Here is a 15,625-nt window from a genome sequence, read left to right on the forward strand (position 1 = left end):
AAGGAATCCTCGAGACTCTTTGAAACTACTTCAAAAAGCAGACACAGGAAATTCCGGAGATTCTTTCAAACTACTTCAAAAACTAGACACAATTTCTTCATAAACCAGACACAAAAGGTCCTCGAGATTCTTTCAAACTACTTCAAAAACCAAACAAAAGGGGTCTCCGAGAATCTTTCAAACTACTTAAAAAATATAACAAATGGGGTCCTGGAGATTCTTTCAAATTATCTCAAAAACTAGACATAAGAGATCCCCGAGATTTTTTCAAACTACTTTAAAAACAAAACAAAAGGAGTCGCTGAGACTCTTTAAAACTACCTCAAAAACCACACAAACGGGATCCCGGAGATTCTTTCAAACGACTTTAAAAACAAAACACAACGGGTCCCCAAGTTTTTTTCAAGCAACTTCAAAAAGAAGGCAAAAGATCCTCAAGATTCTTTCAAACTACTTTAAAAACCAGAAAAAATAGATGCCCGAAATTCTTTCAACTTTCTTCAAAAACCAAACACAAAATATCACCGAGATTCTTTCAAACTACTTCAAAAACAAAACAAAAGTGGTCTTCGAGACTCTTTCAAATTACTTCAAAAACCAGACCCAAGAGGTCCCTGAGATTCTTTCAAATTTCTTCAAAAACCAGACCCAAAAAATACTTGAAATTCTTTCAAACTACCTCAAAAAACACATCCAAGGGATCCCGGAGATTTTTTCAAATGACTTTAAAAACAAAACACAACGAGTCCCTGAGATTTTTTCAAGCAACTTCAAAAAGAAGGCAAAGGATTCTCAAGAATCTTTCAAACTATTTAAAAAACAAAACAAAAGAAATCCCCGAGACTCTTTGAAACTACTTCAAAAAGCAGACACAGGAGATTCCGGAGATTCTTTCAAACTACTTCAAAAACCAAACAAAAGGGGTCTCCGAGAATCTTTCAAACTACTTCAAAAATATAACAAAAGTGGTCCTGCAGATTCCTTCAAATTATCTCAAAAACTAGACATAAGAGATCCCTGAGATTTTTTCAAACTACTTTAAAAACAAAACAAAAGGAGTCGCTGATACTCTGTAAAACTACCTCAAAAACCACACAAACGGGATTCCGGAGATTCTTTCAAACGACTTTAAAAACAAAACACAACGGGTCCCCGAGTTTTTTTCAAGCAACTTCAAAAAGAAGGCAAAAGATCATCAAGATTCTTTCAAATTACTTTAAAAACCAGAAAAAATAGGTTCCCGAAATTCTTTCAACTTTCTTCAAAAACCAAACACAAAATATCACCGAGATTCTTTCAAACTACTTCAAAAACAAAACAAAAGTGGTCTTCGAGATTCTTTCAAATTACTTCAAAACCAGATACAAGGAATCATCGAGATTCTTTCAAACTACTTCAAAAAACCAGACAAAATAGGTGCCCGAGATTTTTTTAAACTACTTCAAAAACTAGACACAAGAGGTCCCCGAGATTCTTTCAAATTTCTACAAAAACCAGACACAAAATATCCCCGAGTTTCTTTCAAACTACTTCAAAAACAAAACACAAGTGGTTTCCGAGATTCTATCAAATTACTTCAAAAACCACACACAAGGGATGCCAGAAATTCTTTCAAACGACTTTAAAAACAAAACACAACGGGTCCCTGAGTTTCTTTCAAGCAACTTCAAAAAGACGACAAAAGATCCTCAAGATTCTTTCAAACTCCTTCAGAAACCAAATAAAAGGGGTCTCCGAGATTCTTTCAAACTATTTCGAATGTCGTAAAATTGTATTGTGTAATTAATTTTTGTAATATTGTACTTGTAACTGCTATTTTGTATTGCCTTTTTTTTGGCGTAATAAATACTAAATACTAAATACTAAATACTAAATACTAAATACTTCAAAAACCAAATAGAAGGAGTCCCTGAGAATCTCTCAAACTACTTCAAAACTACACATATGAGATCCCTGAGATTCTTTCAAACTACTTCAAAAGCCAGAAAAAATAGGTACCCGAGATTCTTTTAAATTTCTTCAAAAATCAGACACAAAATATCCCCGTGATTCTTTCAAACTGCTTCAAAAACAAAACAAAAGTGGTCTCCGAAATTGTTTCAAATTACTTCAAAAACCAGACACAAGGAATCCCCGAGATTCTTTCAAAATACTTCAAAAATATAACAACAGGGGTCCTGGAGATTGTTTCAAATTATCTCAAAAACTAGACATAAGAGATCCCCGAGATTCTTTCAAACTACTTCAAAAACCAGACACACGAGCTCCCGGAGATTCTTTCAAACTACTTCAAAAACCAGACACAAGAGATTCGAAAAATTCTTTCAAACTACTTAAAAAATATAACAGAAGCGTCCTGGTAATTCTTTCAAATTATTTCAAAAACTAGACTCAAGAGATCTCCGAGATTCTTTCAAACTACTTCAGAAACCAGATACAGGACATCCGGGAGATTCTCTCAAATTACTTCAAAAACCACACACAAGGGATGCCAGAGATTCTTTCAAACGACTTAAAAAAAAAAAAACGCGGGACGTCTCCGGGATTCTTTCAAGCAATTTCAAAAAGAATACAAGGAATCCCCAAGATTCTTTCAAACTACTTCAAATACCAAACAAAAGGGATCTCCGAGATTGTTTCAAACTACTTCAAAAACAAAACATAAGGAATCCCCGAGACTCTTTCAAACTACTTCAAAAACCAGGCACAGGAGATTCGGGAGATTGTTTCAAACTACTTCAAAAACTAGACACAAGAGGTCCCCGAGATTCTTTCAAATTTCTTCAAAACCCAGACACGAAAGGTCATCGAGATTCTTTCAAACCATTTCGAAAACAAAACAAAAGGTGTCCGTGAGACTCTTTCAAACTACATCAAAAATATAACAAAAGTGGTCCTGGAGATTCTTTCAAATTATCTCAAAAACTAGAAATATGAGATCTTCGAGATTCTTTCAAACTACTTCAAAAACTAGACACAAAAAATCCCCGAGATTCTTTCAAACTACTTCAAAAATATAACAAAAGAGGTACTGGAGATTCTTTCAAATTATCTCAAAAACTAGACATAAGAGATCCCCAAGTTTCTTTCAAACTATTTCAAAAACAAAACAAAAGGAGTCGCTGAGACTTTCAAACTACCTCAAAAACCACACACAAGGGATCCCGTAGATTCTTTAAAACGACTTCAAAAACAAAACACAATGGGTACCCGAGATTATTTCAAGCAACTTCAAAAAGAAGACAAGAGATCCTCAAGATTCTTTCAAATGACTTCAAAAATCAAACAAAAGGGGTCTCTGAGATTTTTTCAAACTACTTCAAAAATCAGATAGAAGTAGTCTCTCACATTTTCTCAAATTATGTACTTTAAAAACTACATACAAATGATTCCCGAGATTCTTTCAAACTACTTAAAAATATAACGAAAAGGGTCCTGGAGGTTGTTTTAAATTATTTCAAAAACTAGACACAAGAGATCACTGAGATTCTTTCAAACGACTTTAAAAACAAAACAAAAGGAGTCTTGGAGATTCTTTCAAATTATCTCAAAAACTGGACATAAGAGATCCCCGAGATTCTTTCAAACTATGTACTTCAAAAACCAGACACAGGATATTCTTCTTATAAACTTCTTCAAAAACCAGACGCAATAGGCGCCCGAGATTCTTTCAAACTACTTCAAAAACTAGACATAAAGGGTCTCTGACGACAACAAAGGACAAACGGGCGGAAAATGGAAACCTGCACAACTTCGAAACCCCAGTGAATAAACGTGAAAAAATATTACTTCACTTAGCTATCGTTTTAAAAATAGTGGTTGTAACTTTGTCGTGTGAAAAAAGTACTATATCACGTATATTTTAATAATAAACTACAACCAAACGTTAGAATGTTTAGATACATGATTTTATTTCTCTAAATGTATATCGGAACAGGAAGAGTAAAAAAAACTAATTTTTGCTCAGTTTCAATCTCTTGAAATTCAAGCAGATTTCCAGCTTCAGAATGATCTCTCCACATTTGGACGGTTAATGGTGGTAGGGTTCGCTGCCATGCCTTAAAAAGACACATCAACAGCATTAACTGTAAAATTGTGCACCAAAACTAGACAAAAGTGTTTCCACAAGAAATTTTAATATAAATATACTGATTTTATATTATTGCTAGTAGTAGTTTCAAGACTTACTTTCCCCGAATGTTCCAACCAAGATACTTCCAACTGATGTCCATATTTAGTTGCAAGTTTGTGTGGTCTTTTCAACAAAGAGCTTACCCTGAGGTGAAAATATTTAACAAACTTGTAATATGCTTTTAAATGATAAAGCCTTGAACAGACACTTATCTAAACAAATACTTATTTCAGTTAAAAAAAGTCACCTTGGTAGAATGAATTTCGCCGTCTTCGATGCTTTTTGGAGTTCTTTGATTAAAATTTCAATGTCGGTCTCTGCTCTAATAACTGCTTTAATGTTTCGTTTATCTAACTTTGCCACCAGAAATATAATCATCCCTTCCAGTAGATAAAGAGCCGTCACTTTGTTAGCCAATGAATCGTTTTCGGTAATAATCCTGAAGTCCTGGGTTTTCAAACACCACGTTGCAGCTTGTTCCCACTTTTCATTTCGGACGCACCTTTTCAAAATAAATACATTTTCTTCGGGTGATATGAAAGAAAAATTGGGTTACCAGAGCCACATCACCGTGTAAAATCTTCTCCTTGCGTCGGGATCTCTTATCGTTATCCAGCGGTCGCCCTCCATTTGATAATATGTTTCGCAGATGTGGTAAGGAATAACTGAGTATCCCGTCTCAAGCTGTATACCAACACACAAAGCGAGGTACCAAACTTTTCCTAAAACAACTGAGCAATTTTGGAAGTTGACAATGTTTTTGAAAAAAACCCGTGCTGTCACTGTCCTCGTTGGCAAAATATTCAAGTTCTTGCATCATTGAAAGTGCGTTACTGAAATGGCTGCCTATTAAAAGAGCGTGTAGGAAAAGAGGTAGCACGGGAAGAATTATCTTCACCGCTCGAACTGAAGTGCAAATCCTAAGAACCGTATAGCCCATATGAATGGCTTTATCTAGAGACGAGCGCAACATTCTTGAAAAGAATATTGCACTGTAAAGTTTAGCTACAGATTTAAGATCTTCAGCATCAACGGTCGATTTCTTGGTGCGGCACAACCTCAAAGCGTGTATTTCTAACGCAATGCATATATTCCACCTACGTAAGTGTTGAGCGATGTGCAGCATGTTAGCATAAGCTGTAGTCATCAGCTGGAAGCTACTATAAGCTTCTAAAGATTTTGACAGACACCAAGTAGCCGCCAGTTCTGCGTTCTTCCATTGGTTTTTTATCTACAAGAAACTTTTAAGGTTCAGTTTAAGATAGTGTTCGCACCAACCAAATATAAGTTGCATAGATGACTTAGAGATTCGGCAAGGTTACCAGCAAAAATGGTTTCCCAGTGATCTAAACGTTTCGTCAGAGAATTGGGCAATAAATAGAAACCAAATAGCTGTTTGAATTCAAACAAGCGTGTCTTTATGTGTCTGGTGATTCTTGATGTTGGGAAATTTACTCCATACTCTTCCAAAGATTTATGAAGGTTAATAAAAGCTGTTTGATACTGGGCCAACTCTAAACGTGCATAGCCTATGAGGGTGTATATTTTGCCACGAATTAATGAGTATTTCCAGGAATGCTCAACCGTCTCTTTAGCTTTTTTGTTTACAATATGTTTTGCTTCTTCTAAGATTTGTAGAGCCAGAGGGAGATTACACAAAGTAATACTGATATAGGAGTATTCTAACATCGCGTTAATCACTTTATTTATATCACCTGCACCAATGCAGTGTTCAATCAACTGTGAATAAGTAGTGCTCAAAATCAACAAACACTGACAATCAGTAAAATCTTCTGAAGAAAACGTCTTCGTTAAAGAGTAGCTGTCTTTCAGTTTTTTTATCATTACAAATCCAAAAGTAGCCTCGCGTTTTTCTGTAAAGAAGTTTTTAAAATATTAAAAGTATGTCGTTATAAAAATAGCCACTTTTTTTCTCGTGAACGATATTAACACTGGCAAAAGAAGCAACAGATTTTCCGTCTTCTGCAACCCTTCTCCTGCTTTTTGTTGCGCTTCCAAGTGAGTACGTTGTTGAAGTACCGCTATATTGAGAATCAGTGCGACTAACAGTAAGACTAGCCGTGTCGAAGGAACCCTCATCTCGTTTCACTTTTTTCTTTGTTAGGGCCATGTCCTAATAAAACAATACATAAAAATACATAGTCGACGAAATTGCTTTTTGTCACCTTGTCGATTCTGTCTCCTCCCAAAATCCTCTCGAAAAAACCACCTCCGCAAGCTTTACATTTCCTTGTTTCCTTTTCCAGGTACCGTATAGCCCTGTGATGAAACTCTTTCTTTTGGTTATCCGTCAACAAGTTGTAAGTAATTTCGCGAAACTGGGGGAATCTAAACTGCAAAAGTCCACAGGACGCGTATTTAGGAAGATCGTAGCAAGTCTCTACGAAAACTTTTGCATAAAACGTGTTCATCAAAACACCACAATTTACCATCAATTTTAACACCTCTGCATCTACATTGTAACCCTGCTTCTTCATTAGGATGAATAAGCTTCTCTTTGAAAAGAGTTCCAGTTCCTTCCAGAAAATCACCCTTCGCGCAGGTCAGTACTCGAATTTCAAACAATTTTTGTACAGCTACGGATTGCAAGTTGGTGAAGAAGTGCAAATGTCAAGATATACCTAAAGCAGTTTTTCGTTTGTCAGTTGCGTTCATAACGTATAGCAACATGTCTCTGAGGAACTGAAGTCCCAGTATAGCGCTGCATTTAACCAGCAACTGTTCGAAGAAATTTAAAGAGTCGAATGTTTTCAAAATCATGGCGTCCATAGAAAGTTCGGCTTCTTCGTCTCCTACGTGGAAATTGGGGGAGATTACACAGATGGGTATTCTACCACCTAACGAAATGTGCTCCAGGAGCTCTCTTATTGACACATTCATGTAACTGTCCTAAAAGAAAAGTGGCGATACAACAAGATATAGAGATTTTTGATTTTTTGGGATTACTCGGCAACAATCAATGTATTTCTGCCAACTTTGATCGATTTCAGACTCTCCCGGACGTTTCCTTTCTTCCATTATATGTTGCCATTTAAAGGCCTCCTCTTCGGTTAACCTGTGGATTCCCGTTAAGGATTTAAATACAACAGTAACTAAAGTACCTAGCCATTAAATAAAGCGGAGGCGCCACCAGTCCAAGATCAGTAATATAACTCATATGAGCTTGAAGGATGTACAATCCTTCGTCCTGAATCAGACTGATTAAGAAGCTTTCTATCCATCCAGGATTTCCATTACTTTTAACTTGAATAGCACTGTAAATAAAACGGAAATAAGAAGCAATTTTTATACAAAATGTTGACTTTTCTAGTTCTGGAGAAATCGCATAAACGTCCAAAATTTGACAAGCGAGGGCTCCCAAGTACCATTTTTCGACCGGTTTGAGGTAGATCGTCTTAATTCGAGGATCGTCACTTAACACTTTTTCGCAAATTTCAGCATGTGCAAGCTTATCGCGACTGGCTGTCGCAACAATAAAAAGGGTCCGTATTTCAAAAAAAATGTCAAAAATGTGCCACGATTCTTCATCTATGTAGTCACAGTTGTCGATAGCAACGACCCACAGTGTGGGAAAACACTACAAAATTTAATTTCAGTTTTAATGCTGTTGTTCCGCAAAAACAAAAGGTATTTAAGACGTTAGTGCCTTTTTGGTAGCAAACTCTGACGTAAAATATATACCTCGAGACACAACCAGTTGATAACCGTTCTCCGGGCCGTCAGCTTTTCCTGCTCCGACAGCTGCATAAACAGCTGCGAATTTGGAAAGTTGACACCAAACACTTGGTTCAACACACACAGTAAGTCAGGATTTTTAATGTTGCTCAACTTTTCTAAAATTTTAGCTTGTTTTATCTTAATTGTAGAGTCCACAGTGGTCGCCATAGGTTGATTAAAGATCAACCTTACGGTTTGAAAGGGGACCTAGCGCAAAATATGAAAGTCGAACGCGTTCATCTCGAACGACATAACAACCTTGCGATCCTTTGGCGTTAATGTAAATCGACTGATTAAGATTTCTTCTGGCGTAATGTAGACGAGTTCGTCCAGAAGTCGCGTTTTACCCTGACGCGCTTCACCTCTAATCAGCAGCATTTTGTACTGCTGCTCGTCTACCGTTGTGGTGGACTGAAACCTCTCCAACAATTGTTTGTAAATTTTTAAATTTTCTGCCCTTCCAAGCAGTGGACGTGGGTTGACTCTGTGAAGTACACCGTGGTCTCTGGAAGCAAAAACAAAAATTATCTAGTCGCACTTGTCGAACTACGTTACTCTTCGAGTTCTCTAAATTCGTAAACAGGGCCCGGATGAGAGATCCCTTTTAACGGTTTCGGTTCTTGTAAGACGAAATGTTTCGCTTCTAGTTTACTGTGGAGGAAAGTCTCTCTGTCGCAGGTGACTTTGCCGCTGTAAGCCACCATTAATCGAGCTGCTTTGTTTACTATAAGGCTAATTACGGTATACTCTCTTCGGAGGGTGTGCCCAAAAACCCCGCAATAAGTTTTACCTAGAAATAAATGAGTCTGAAATTTGTGACGACGTGACAAATTTAGATCACCGGTAGTGACTCCAACGGACGTTGAAGCAACGTTTTCAAATTCACTGATGGCTTGATGGCATTCTCGTGCACATCGCAAGGCTACTTGACACTCCAGTTCGTTCTTTAAACCTCTTAAACCAAAAATTACCACGAACATTAAATCTTTGTCGAACAAGGAAACTTTATTGACACAGCCGTTCATTTGATGGACAACTCTGAAATGATTTATTAGTGAGTGAAATTCTGGTACCCGGAGTGCAGTGGCGTAACAATAAATCTACGGGCCTGTGTTCCACAACACTGTGGGGCCCCTAATGAACAGCGAAATAAAAATTATTTAAAAATACGAGTATAATGAGTAAAGTATGAGTATATTGAATTAGGGCTTACGTTTTATTAAAATCATTCTACCTGAAACACTGAATTAAAAAACTAAATACCTATAATAACTACCTAAATACATATAATTAAAATGTATATTAGAAATAAAAATGCCCGTTTTTTTATCCCAAAATTGTTTTTTTCTTGCTTTCCAATGGGCACAAGTTGATACAAGATTTGACACATCTAAGCTTCTGGCAATATGATTTTCAAGTGAGATAATAAGCCCGTGAAGATAATCTGCATTGGCCCATTGTGTTACTTAAAAAAAATTTAGTCATTTTTAGTTTCGAAAAAGATCTTTCCGCTGAAGCCAGCGAACGATGTACTACCTATTGTAAGAAAAGTGAAACATGTTGTGATAATTTCACTGAAACTAGTGCAGGTACTAGGTACTCACTCTGTAATAATTTAGTGGTCCAGTGTTTTTTCTACTTAAAAAATTAGTTGTAACATACATCAGATATAATTTATTATTCCAAAAAAGCACCACACACACAATATTAAAATAGTTTTGAAAATACGAAAGTTTTCATAAAACACAATTGAAACTGAATTTTTTTTTACGTCTTACAGCATAAAGTTTCACTGAAGATCTGAAGACAAAATTTAAGTATTTTGTTGTCCTGAATCATAAATTAATCATAATTTTGTAGGCTAAAGATTGGTAATTTACTTAATGGGGTGTTAGATTTGCCACAATGGAATTGCGACAGTGCGACAGATTTATTAGAAACAGATGCTGCTGTGTTTCTGGCCCCGGTGCCGGTCGCTAAAACCCGAGTTTATTGAGTCTATGTGCTCATTCACAATGGGCATAAAGCATAAGGATGTCATAAGCATTAATGCATAAGAATTTTTTTTTAGTGCTCTATGCTTCTATTCGTTCACAATGAGCATAATGCCTAGGACATCCTTAGGTTTTATGCCCATTGTGAATGAGCACTTATGCTCATTGTGGACGAATACAACCATAGAGCACTAAACATAAATCCTTATGCTTTATGCCCATTGTGAATGAGCACTATGATACTGAGATCAGAGAACATAGAGAAGCGTCATAGTTTAAATTAAATGACGGTTGAGGACTCCTCGACTTATGTTGGCAACAGTGTTCGTTTCTAACTAGGAATAAAATTAACTAGAAAAAATGTAATAATATTTTTAACGACGCGTTTTAGTTTCGACAAATTGACACTAGATTTACCAGAATATTACAAGCTGATTACTGTTTCCTTCACTGTAATTCAGGTCACATGAATTACAGTTCGTCGTATGAGAACTTGTTTGATCTAAAGACCACAGTGCACTCAGGCCAATGTCGACTCTAAGCGTTCGGAAACGATTTGATTTATAAGCCGTGATCGTGATCTGATACACATCCTAACCGGTTCCGACCATAATTTCTTGCTGTTTCAACTTTCGAATTCTCAGTTTTTCGAAATTTTAGTTTGGGGACTTTTCAGTTTACTCCTATTTATTATTTAATTTTTAATTTCTCAATTTTTCAAGTTCTCGGTTTTCAGTTTTTCTCTTCAATTTTACGATTTTTAAATATTTCGATTTTTCAATTTTAGACTTTTATAAACTCTTTATTTGTCGATTTTTCAATTAATTGATTTTTCAGGTTTTTTGGTTTTCCAATTTTTCTATTTTTTCAGGTTTCGATTTTTCAACTTCACTTTTTTGATTTTTCGATTTCTCAATTTTTCAATTTCTTAATTTCTCAGTTTTTCGACATTTTAGTTTTAGGATTTTTCAGTTCACTTATTATTCAATTTTTCGATCTTACGATTACGCAGATTTTTGATTTTTCAATTTTTCGATTCTATAGATTCTCAGTTTTTGGATATTTCAGTTTTGGGATTTTTCAGTTTTTTGATTCGTCAGTTTTTCTTTCATTTTTCAGTTTTTCGGTATTTCAGTTTTGGGATTTTTTAATATTTCTGTTCTTCGACTTTCTATTTTTGACTTCTGGATTTTTCGATGTGTCGACTTTTTACTTTTTCGATTTTTAAATTTTAGATTTCTCATTTTTTTTTAATTTTAATTTTTCAATATTTAAAATTTTAGATTTTTCTATTTCTCCATTTATCATTTTAGCTCTTCCATATTTCAATTTTTCAAATGTTTCGTTTTCTTAATCTTTCGATTTTTCGACTTTCCGGTTTTAGATTTTCTGTTTTTCAATTGTCGTTTTTTCAAATTTTCGATTTTTCAATTTTTCAAATTTGGGGTTTATAAACTGTTAATTTTTCGATTTTTCAATTAATCGATGTTTTGATTTTCCCATTTCTTGACTATCGAGGGTTTCGATATTCCTGTTCAATTCTTTAATTTTTCGATTTTTCAAGTTTTTGATTTTTCATTTTTATTTTTTTTAAGGTTTCGATTTTTCGACTTCACTTTATGGATTTTTCGATTGCTCAATTTTTTGACTTTTTAGGTTCTCAGTTTTTGGATATTTCCGTTTTCGGATTTTTCAGGTTTTCCCATTTTTCAGTTTTTCGATATCTCAGTTTTGGGATTCTTCAATATTTTGATTCTTCGACTTTTCGATTTTTGACTCCTGGATTTTACGTGTCGATTTTTTTACTTTTTCGATTTTTCAATTTTTCGATTTTTAAATTTTAGATTTTTTAATTTTTAAAGTTCTAGATTTTTCGATTTCTCGAATTTTCATTTCAGTTCTGCGATATTTCAATTTTTCAAGTTTTCGAATTTTTCAAACGTTTTAATCTTTTGATTTTTCGACTACCCGGTTTTAGATTTTCTGTTTTTCAATTGTAATTTTGTCAAATTTTCGATTTTTTAATTTTTCAAATTTGACTTTTATAAACCCTCAATTTTTCAATTTTTCAATTAATCGATGTTTTGATTTTCCCATTTCTTGATATTCGAGTGTTTCGATTTTCCTGTTCTTCAATTCTTTAATTTTTCGATTTTTCAGGTTTTTGATCTTTCAATTTTTCGATTTTTTAAGGTTTCGACTTCACTTCATGGATTTTTCGATTGCTCAATTTTTTGACTTTTTAGGTTCTCAGTTTTTGGATATTTCAGTTTTCGGATTTTTCAGGTTTTCTCATTTTTCAGTTTGTCGATATCGCAGTTTTGGTATTTTTCAATATTTTGATTCTTCCACTTTTCAATTTTTGACTCCTGGATTTTTCGATGTGTCGACTTTTTTACTTTTTCGATTTTTCAATTTTCCGATTTTTAAATTTTAAATTTTTTAATTTTTAAAATTTTAGATTTTTCGATTTCTCGATTTTTCATTTCAGTTCTTCGATATTTCAATTTTTCAACTTTTCGAATTTTTCAAATGTTTCGATTTCTTAATCTTTTGATTTTTCGAATTCGCGGTTTTAGATTTTCTGTTTTTCACATGTCATTTTGTCAAATTTTCGATTTTTTAATTTTTCAAATTTGACTTTTATAAACTCCCAATTTTTAGATTTTTCAATTAATCGATGTTTTGATTTTCCCATTTCTTGACCTTCGAGTGTTTCGATTTTTCTGTTCTTCAATTCTTTAATTTTTTAATTTTTCAGGTTTTTGATTTTTCAATTTTTCGATTTTTTAAGGTTTCTATTTTTCGACTTCATTTTTTTGATTTTTCGATTTTTCAGTTTTTAGATATTTCAGTTTTGGGATTTTTCAATATTTCAATTCTTCGGTTTTTCTATTTTTGACTTGTGGACTTTTCGATGCGTTTTACTTTTTCGATTTTTCAATTTTGGAGTTTCAAATTTTAGATTGTTCAATCTTTTGATATTTTAGTTTTTCAATATTTCTTAGTCTTTCGATTTTTCGACTAACCAGGAAGTCTATGTTCTTTTTTTCAATTTTTCGATTTGTTAATTTTTCATTCCCGATTTATCGACATTTGATTGTTCAGGTTTTCGATTTTCCAGTTTTTCGATGTTTCGATCTTTCAGTTATCCGACTTTTTAAATTTGGGAGTTTCGATTTGTCAATTTTTCGTTATTCGATTTTTAAATTTTAGATTTTTGAATTTTACATTGTTTCGATTTTCTGATGTTTCATTTTTCGATTTTCAGTTCTTCGATATTTCGATTTTTCAATGTTTCGGTTTTACGATTTTTTAAGGTTTCGATTTTTCGATTATTAGATTTCTCGATTTTTCAAATTTTCGATTATTTTAATTTTTCATTTTTTTTTCTCACTGTCAATAACATACAGTGTATTGAAAACAACTACAAAAATTGTCACTAAAAACATTTAAAAATTCATACAAAATAGAACACAGTGTTTCCAAAACATTTTCCCGAAAAAAATCCATTGGGTTATTACGATTTCAACAATATTCTTAGTTTAAGACGTTTTGCTAGTATAAAACACAAATAAAGAATTAATTCTTAGTTAAACAAAATATGTAAAATCATCTAAATATGTACCAAAAATATTCACCTAGTCGTTATAAAAACCGACTAAACAACTATTTCCCGCAGAAATTATAGTCTAAACCAACCAAGTTGCTTCTGACGCTTAGAATCGATAATGGCCTGAGCGCGCTTTGGACTGTAGGTCAAACAAGTTCTCAGGCGACAAGTTGTAGTGAAACAAGTTTTTTTATTGGCATCGACTATTTAAATTTGGCGCTTGCCTTTGGCGGTTGAGGACTCCAATAAGCTCAATAAGGGTGGTTTTGCAAAATCAGACTGTATGTCGCATCTATATTAATCTATACTGAGATGCCGCCAGAGCTCAAGCCCTTTGCAGCAAAAAATCGTAAATAGCAATGAACGATCGATCCTGCCATCACCGCACATTTTCGAGTTTTTTATTTCGGGATGTAATTTGCCAAATAATATAAAAAATCCAATAAAAAAAATTTCGTGTGACCGGATCGGGCCCCTTGACGAAGCGGGTCCGTGTTCCAGCAAACACATGGAACACCGGTAGTTACGCCACTGCCGGAGTGCCTTAACCCCTCAAGTTTAAAATCTAGATACGACTTTGTAAAATTTGATTCATATAAAATATTGTAATATAATTTACAACTTATCCATTTTCTAACCTGCATACTGTTTTGTAGGCCCGGTCCGCCAGAATAACCGTGTCGGTAGTGTTAATTTTATGCGACACCACGTTGATGAAAACAATAACGGCTTGTCGCATTTCGCTCAAGTACTCCAACGGTTCGTTCATATCTATGCTCTTCATAACTGGTGCTATGATGAAGCCTCTCAAGAGCTCTCTAATCTTTAGCCTCACGGCTAAATTCACAGCTGGTCTCACTGTTGACACCTTTGATAAAATTCTTCGTTAAAAATTAGAGCAGACCTACGAGAAAATTCTTCCCCAGCCATGGCTCCTAGAACCCGTTTCTCCTCGATTTGATCCAGGCTTTCACTTGACAGTTCCAGACTGAATACATCCTCTGCCATCTGTTCTTTTGTTTTTTGCTGACGGACGTTCTTTTGGACGCTGCGCCAGTTCGGACCTATGCCCACAATCTTCATATGAACACGGTCTGGCATTTCTTTGTGGATATATTCGCCAGGATTAACGTAGTGCCAGGCAGCTGGGGCTACTATTATGTCGCCGGCGCTGCTGATGTGTTCAGCAGCTTTAACGTCCCATATGGGCTTCCCTACTACCACGTAGTGGCACGTGCTTGGTTCTCCGATCAACGCGAAGGTTACCAGACCAGCAGAGATCGCTAGTTTCACTACAATAAATATTATAACTATAGATTGCACTGGACTCAGATCTGTATCTAACGATAGTTTTACCTCGAATTACAACATTAACATCCGTTAAGTACGATCCATAGCTTTTCTGGATAACTAAAGCACAGTCTAAAGCTTCATGAACAGAATCACGCATGGTAGTATCCTCTGATGATTTAAACACGGCCAAAAATGCGTCTCCCGAAAATTTCAAAATGTCTCCGTTATAAGACAACACTTCTTGTACCATAGCACCCAAATACTTGTTCAGTACTTGCGTCATTCTCGAAGGACCAGAAACTCCAGTCTTGGTGTATTTTTCGCATAACTCGGTAAATCCTTGGGTGCAAAATAAATTATGACTGTCATACAAAACTGATCCCTACCAGAAACGTCACCGAAGAGGAAACAAGCTTCATATTGTCTATGACTATAGTCCTCTACGTTATGAATAACTTCATCTGGGACCAGTGATGCCATAATTTTCGTCTGGTAAGTTGTTGTCTCCAATAAACTTTTGGTTCGCGATGCTACGTTTACTGCTGAACGTGAATTATCATGACGTTTTCGGTCTTTCCAGAGTTCCACATCAGATTCTCGATATAGGCTTGCACGCATGGCCCAAATGTATTCCTCCTGTCCAGTATGATTCACTGCAACACCCATTAACACAAGACCTAATTGTGTAGATTAACTTACGTCCTTCCATGATCACAATACAATTAATTCAGCCAAACTGTTATTCAATTTAAAAAAAAACGCCAAAATCGGCACTAAAATATGGTAAAAATGTAAATATATTAAATGACAGATGGCATAAAACAAAAAAATAATAGGAAGACATGATGACGTGAT

At 34.8% G+C, this 15,625-nt stretch overlaps 1 protein-coding gene across 1 annotated transcript; it reads right to left on the reverse strand.

Moving 5' to 3' along the window:
* Positions 1-3,917: 3,917 nt before the first annotated feature.
* On the reverse strand, positions 3,918-15,575 carry LOC135124314 (adenylate cyclase type 10-like). Its single transcript, XM_064049283.1, has 22 exons — positions 15,470-15,575; positions 15,157-15,423; positions 14,834-15,109; positions 14,386-14,769; positions 14,116-14,335; positions 8,712-8,908; positions 8,426-8,660; positions 8,129-8,375; positions 7,835-8,077; positions 7,456-7,730; positions 7,255-7,407; positions 7,100-7,208; positions 6,775-7,042; positions 6,583-6,729; positions 6,319-6,533; positions 6,059-6,266; positions 5,411-6,006; positions 4,904-5,363; positions 4,689-4,854; positions 4,380-4,634; positions 4,189-4,327; positions 3,918-4,058 (listed from the first exon to the last, which is right to left on the reverse strand). Exons 1-22 carry the CDS (start codon positions 15,477-15,479, stop codon positions 3,918-3,920), a joined length of 5,211 nt encoding a protein of 1,736 aa, XP_063905353.1. The 5' UTR covers positions 15,480-15,575.
* Between the last annotated feature and the right edge of the window lie 50 nt (positions 15,576-15,625).

Source organism: Zophobas morio, unplaced genomic scaffold, assembly GCF_036711695.1.
Source record: "Zophobas morio isolate AGI-343-1 ecotype UQ-CSIRO unplaced genomic scaffold, CSIRO_AGI_Zmor_V1 ptg000007l, whole genome shotgun sequence".
NCBI classification, from domain to species: Eukaryota; Metazoa; Arthropoda; class Insecta; order Coleoptera; family Tenebrionidae; genus Zophobas; species Zophobas morio.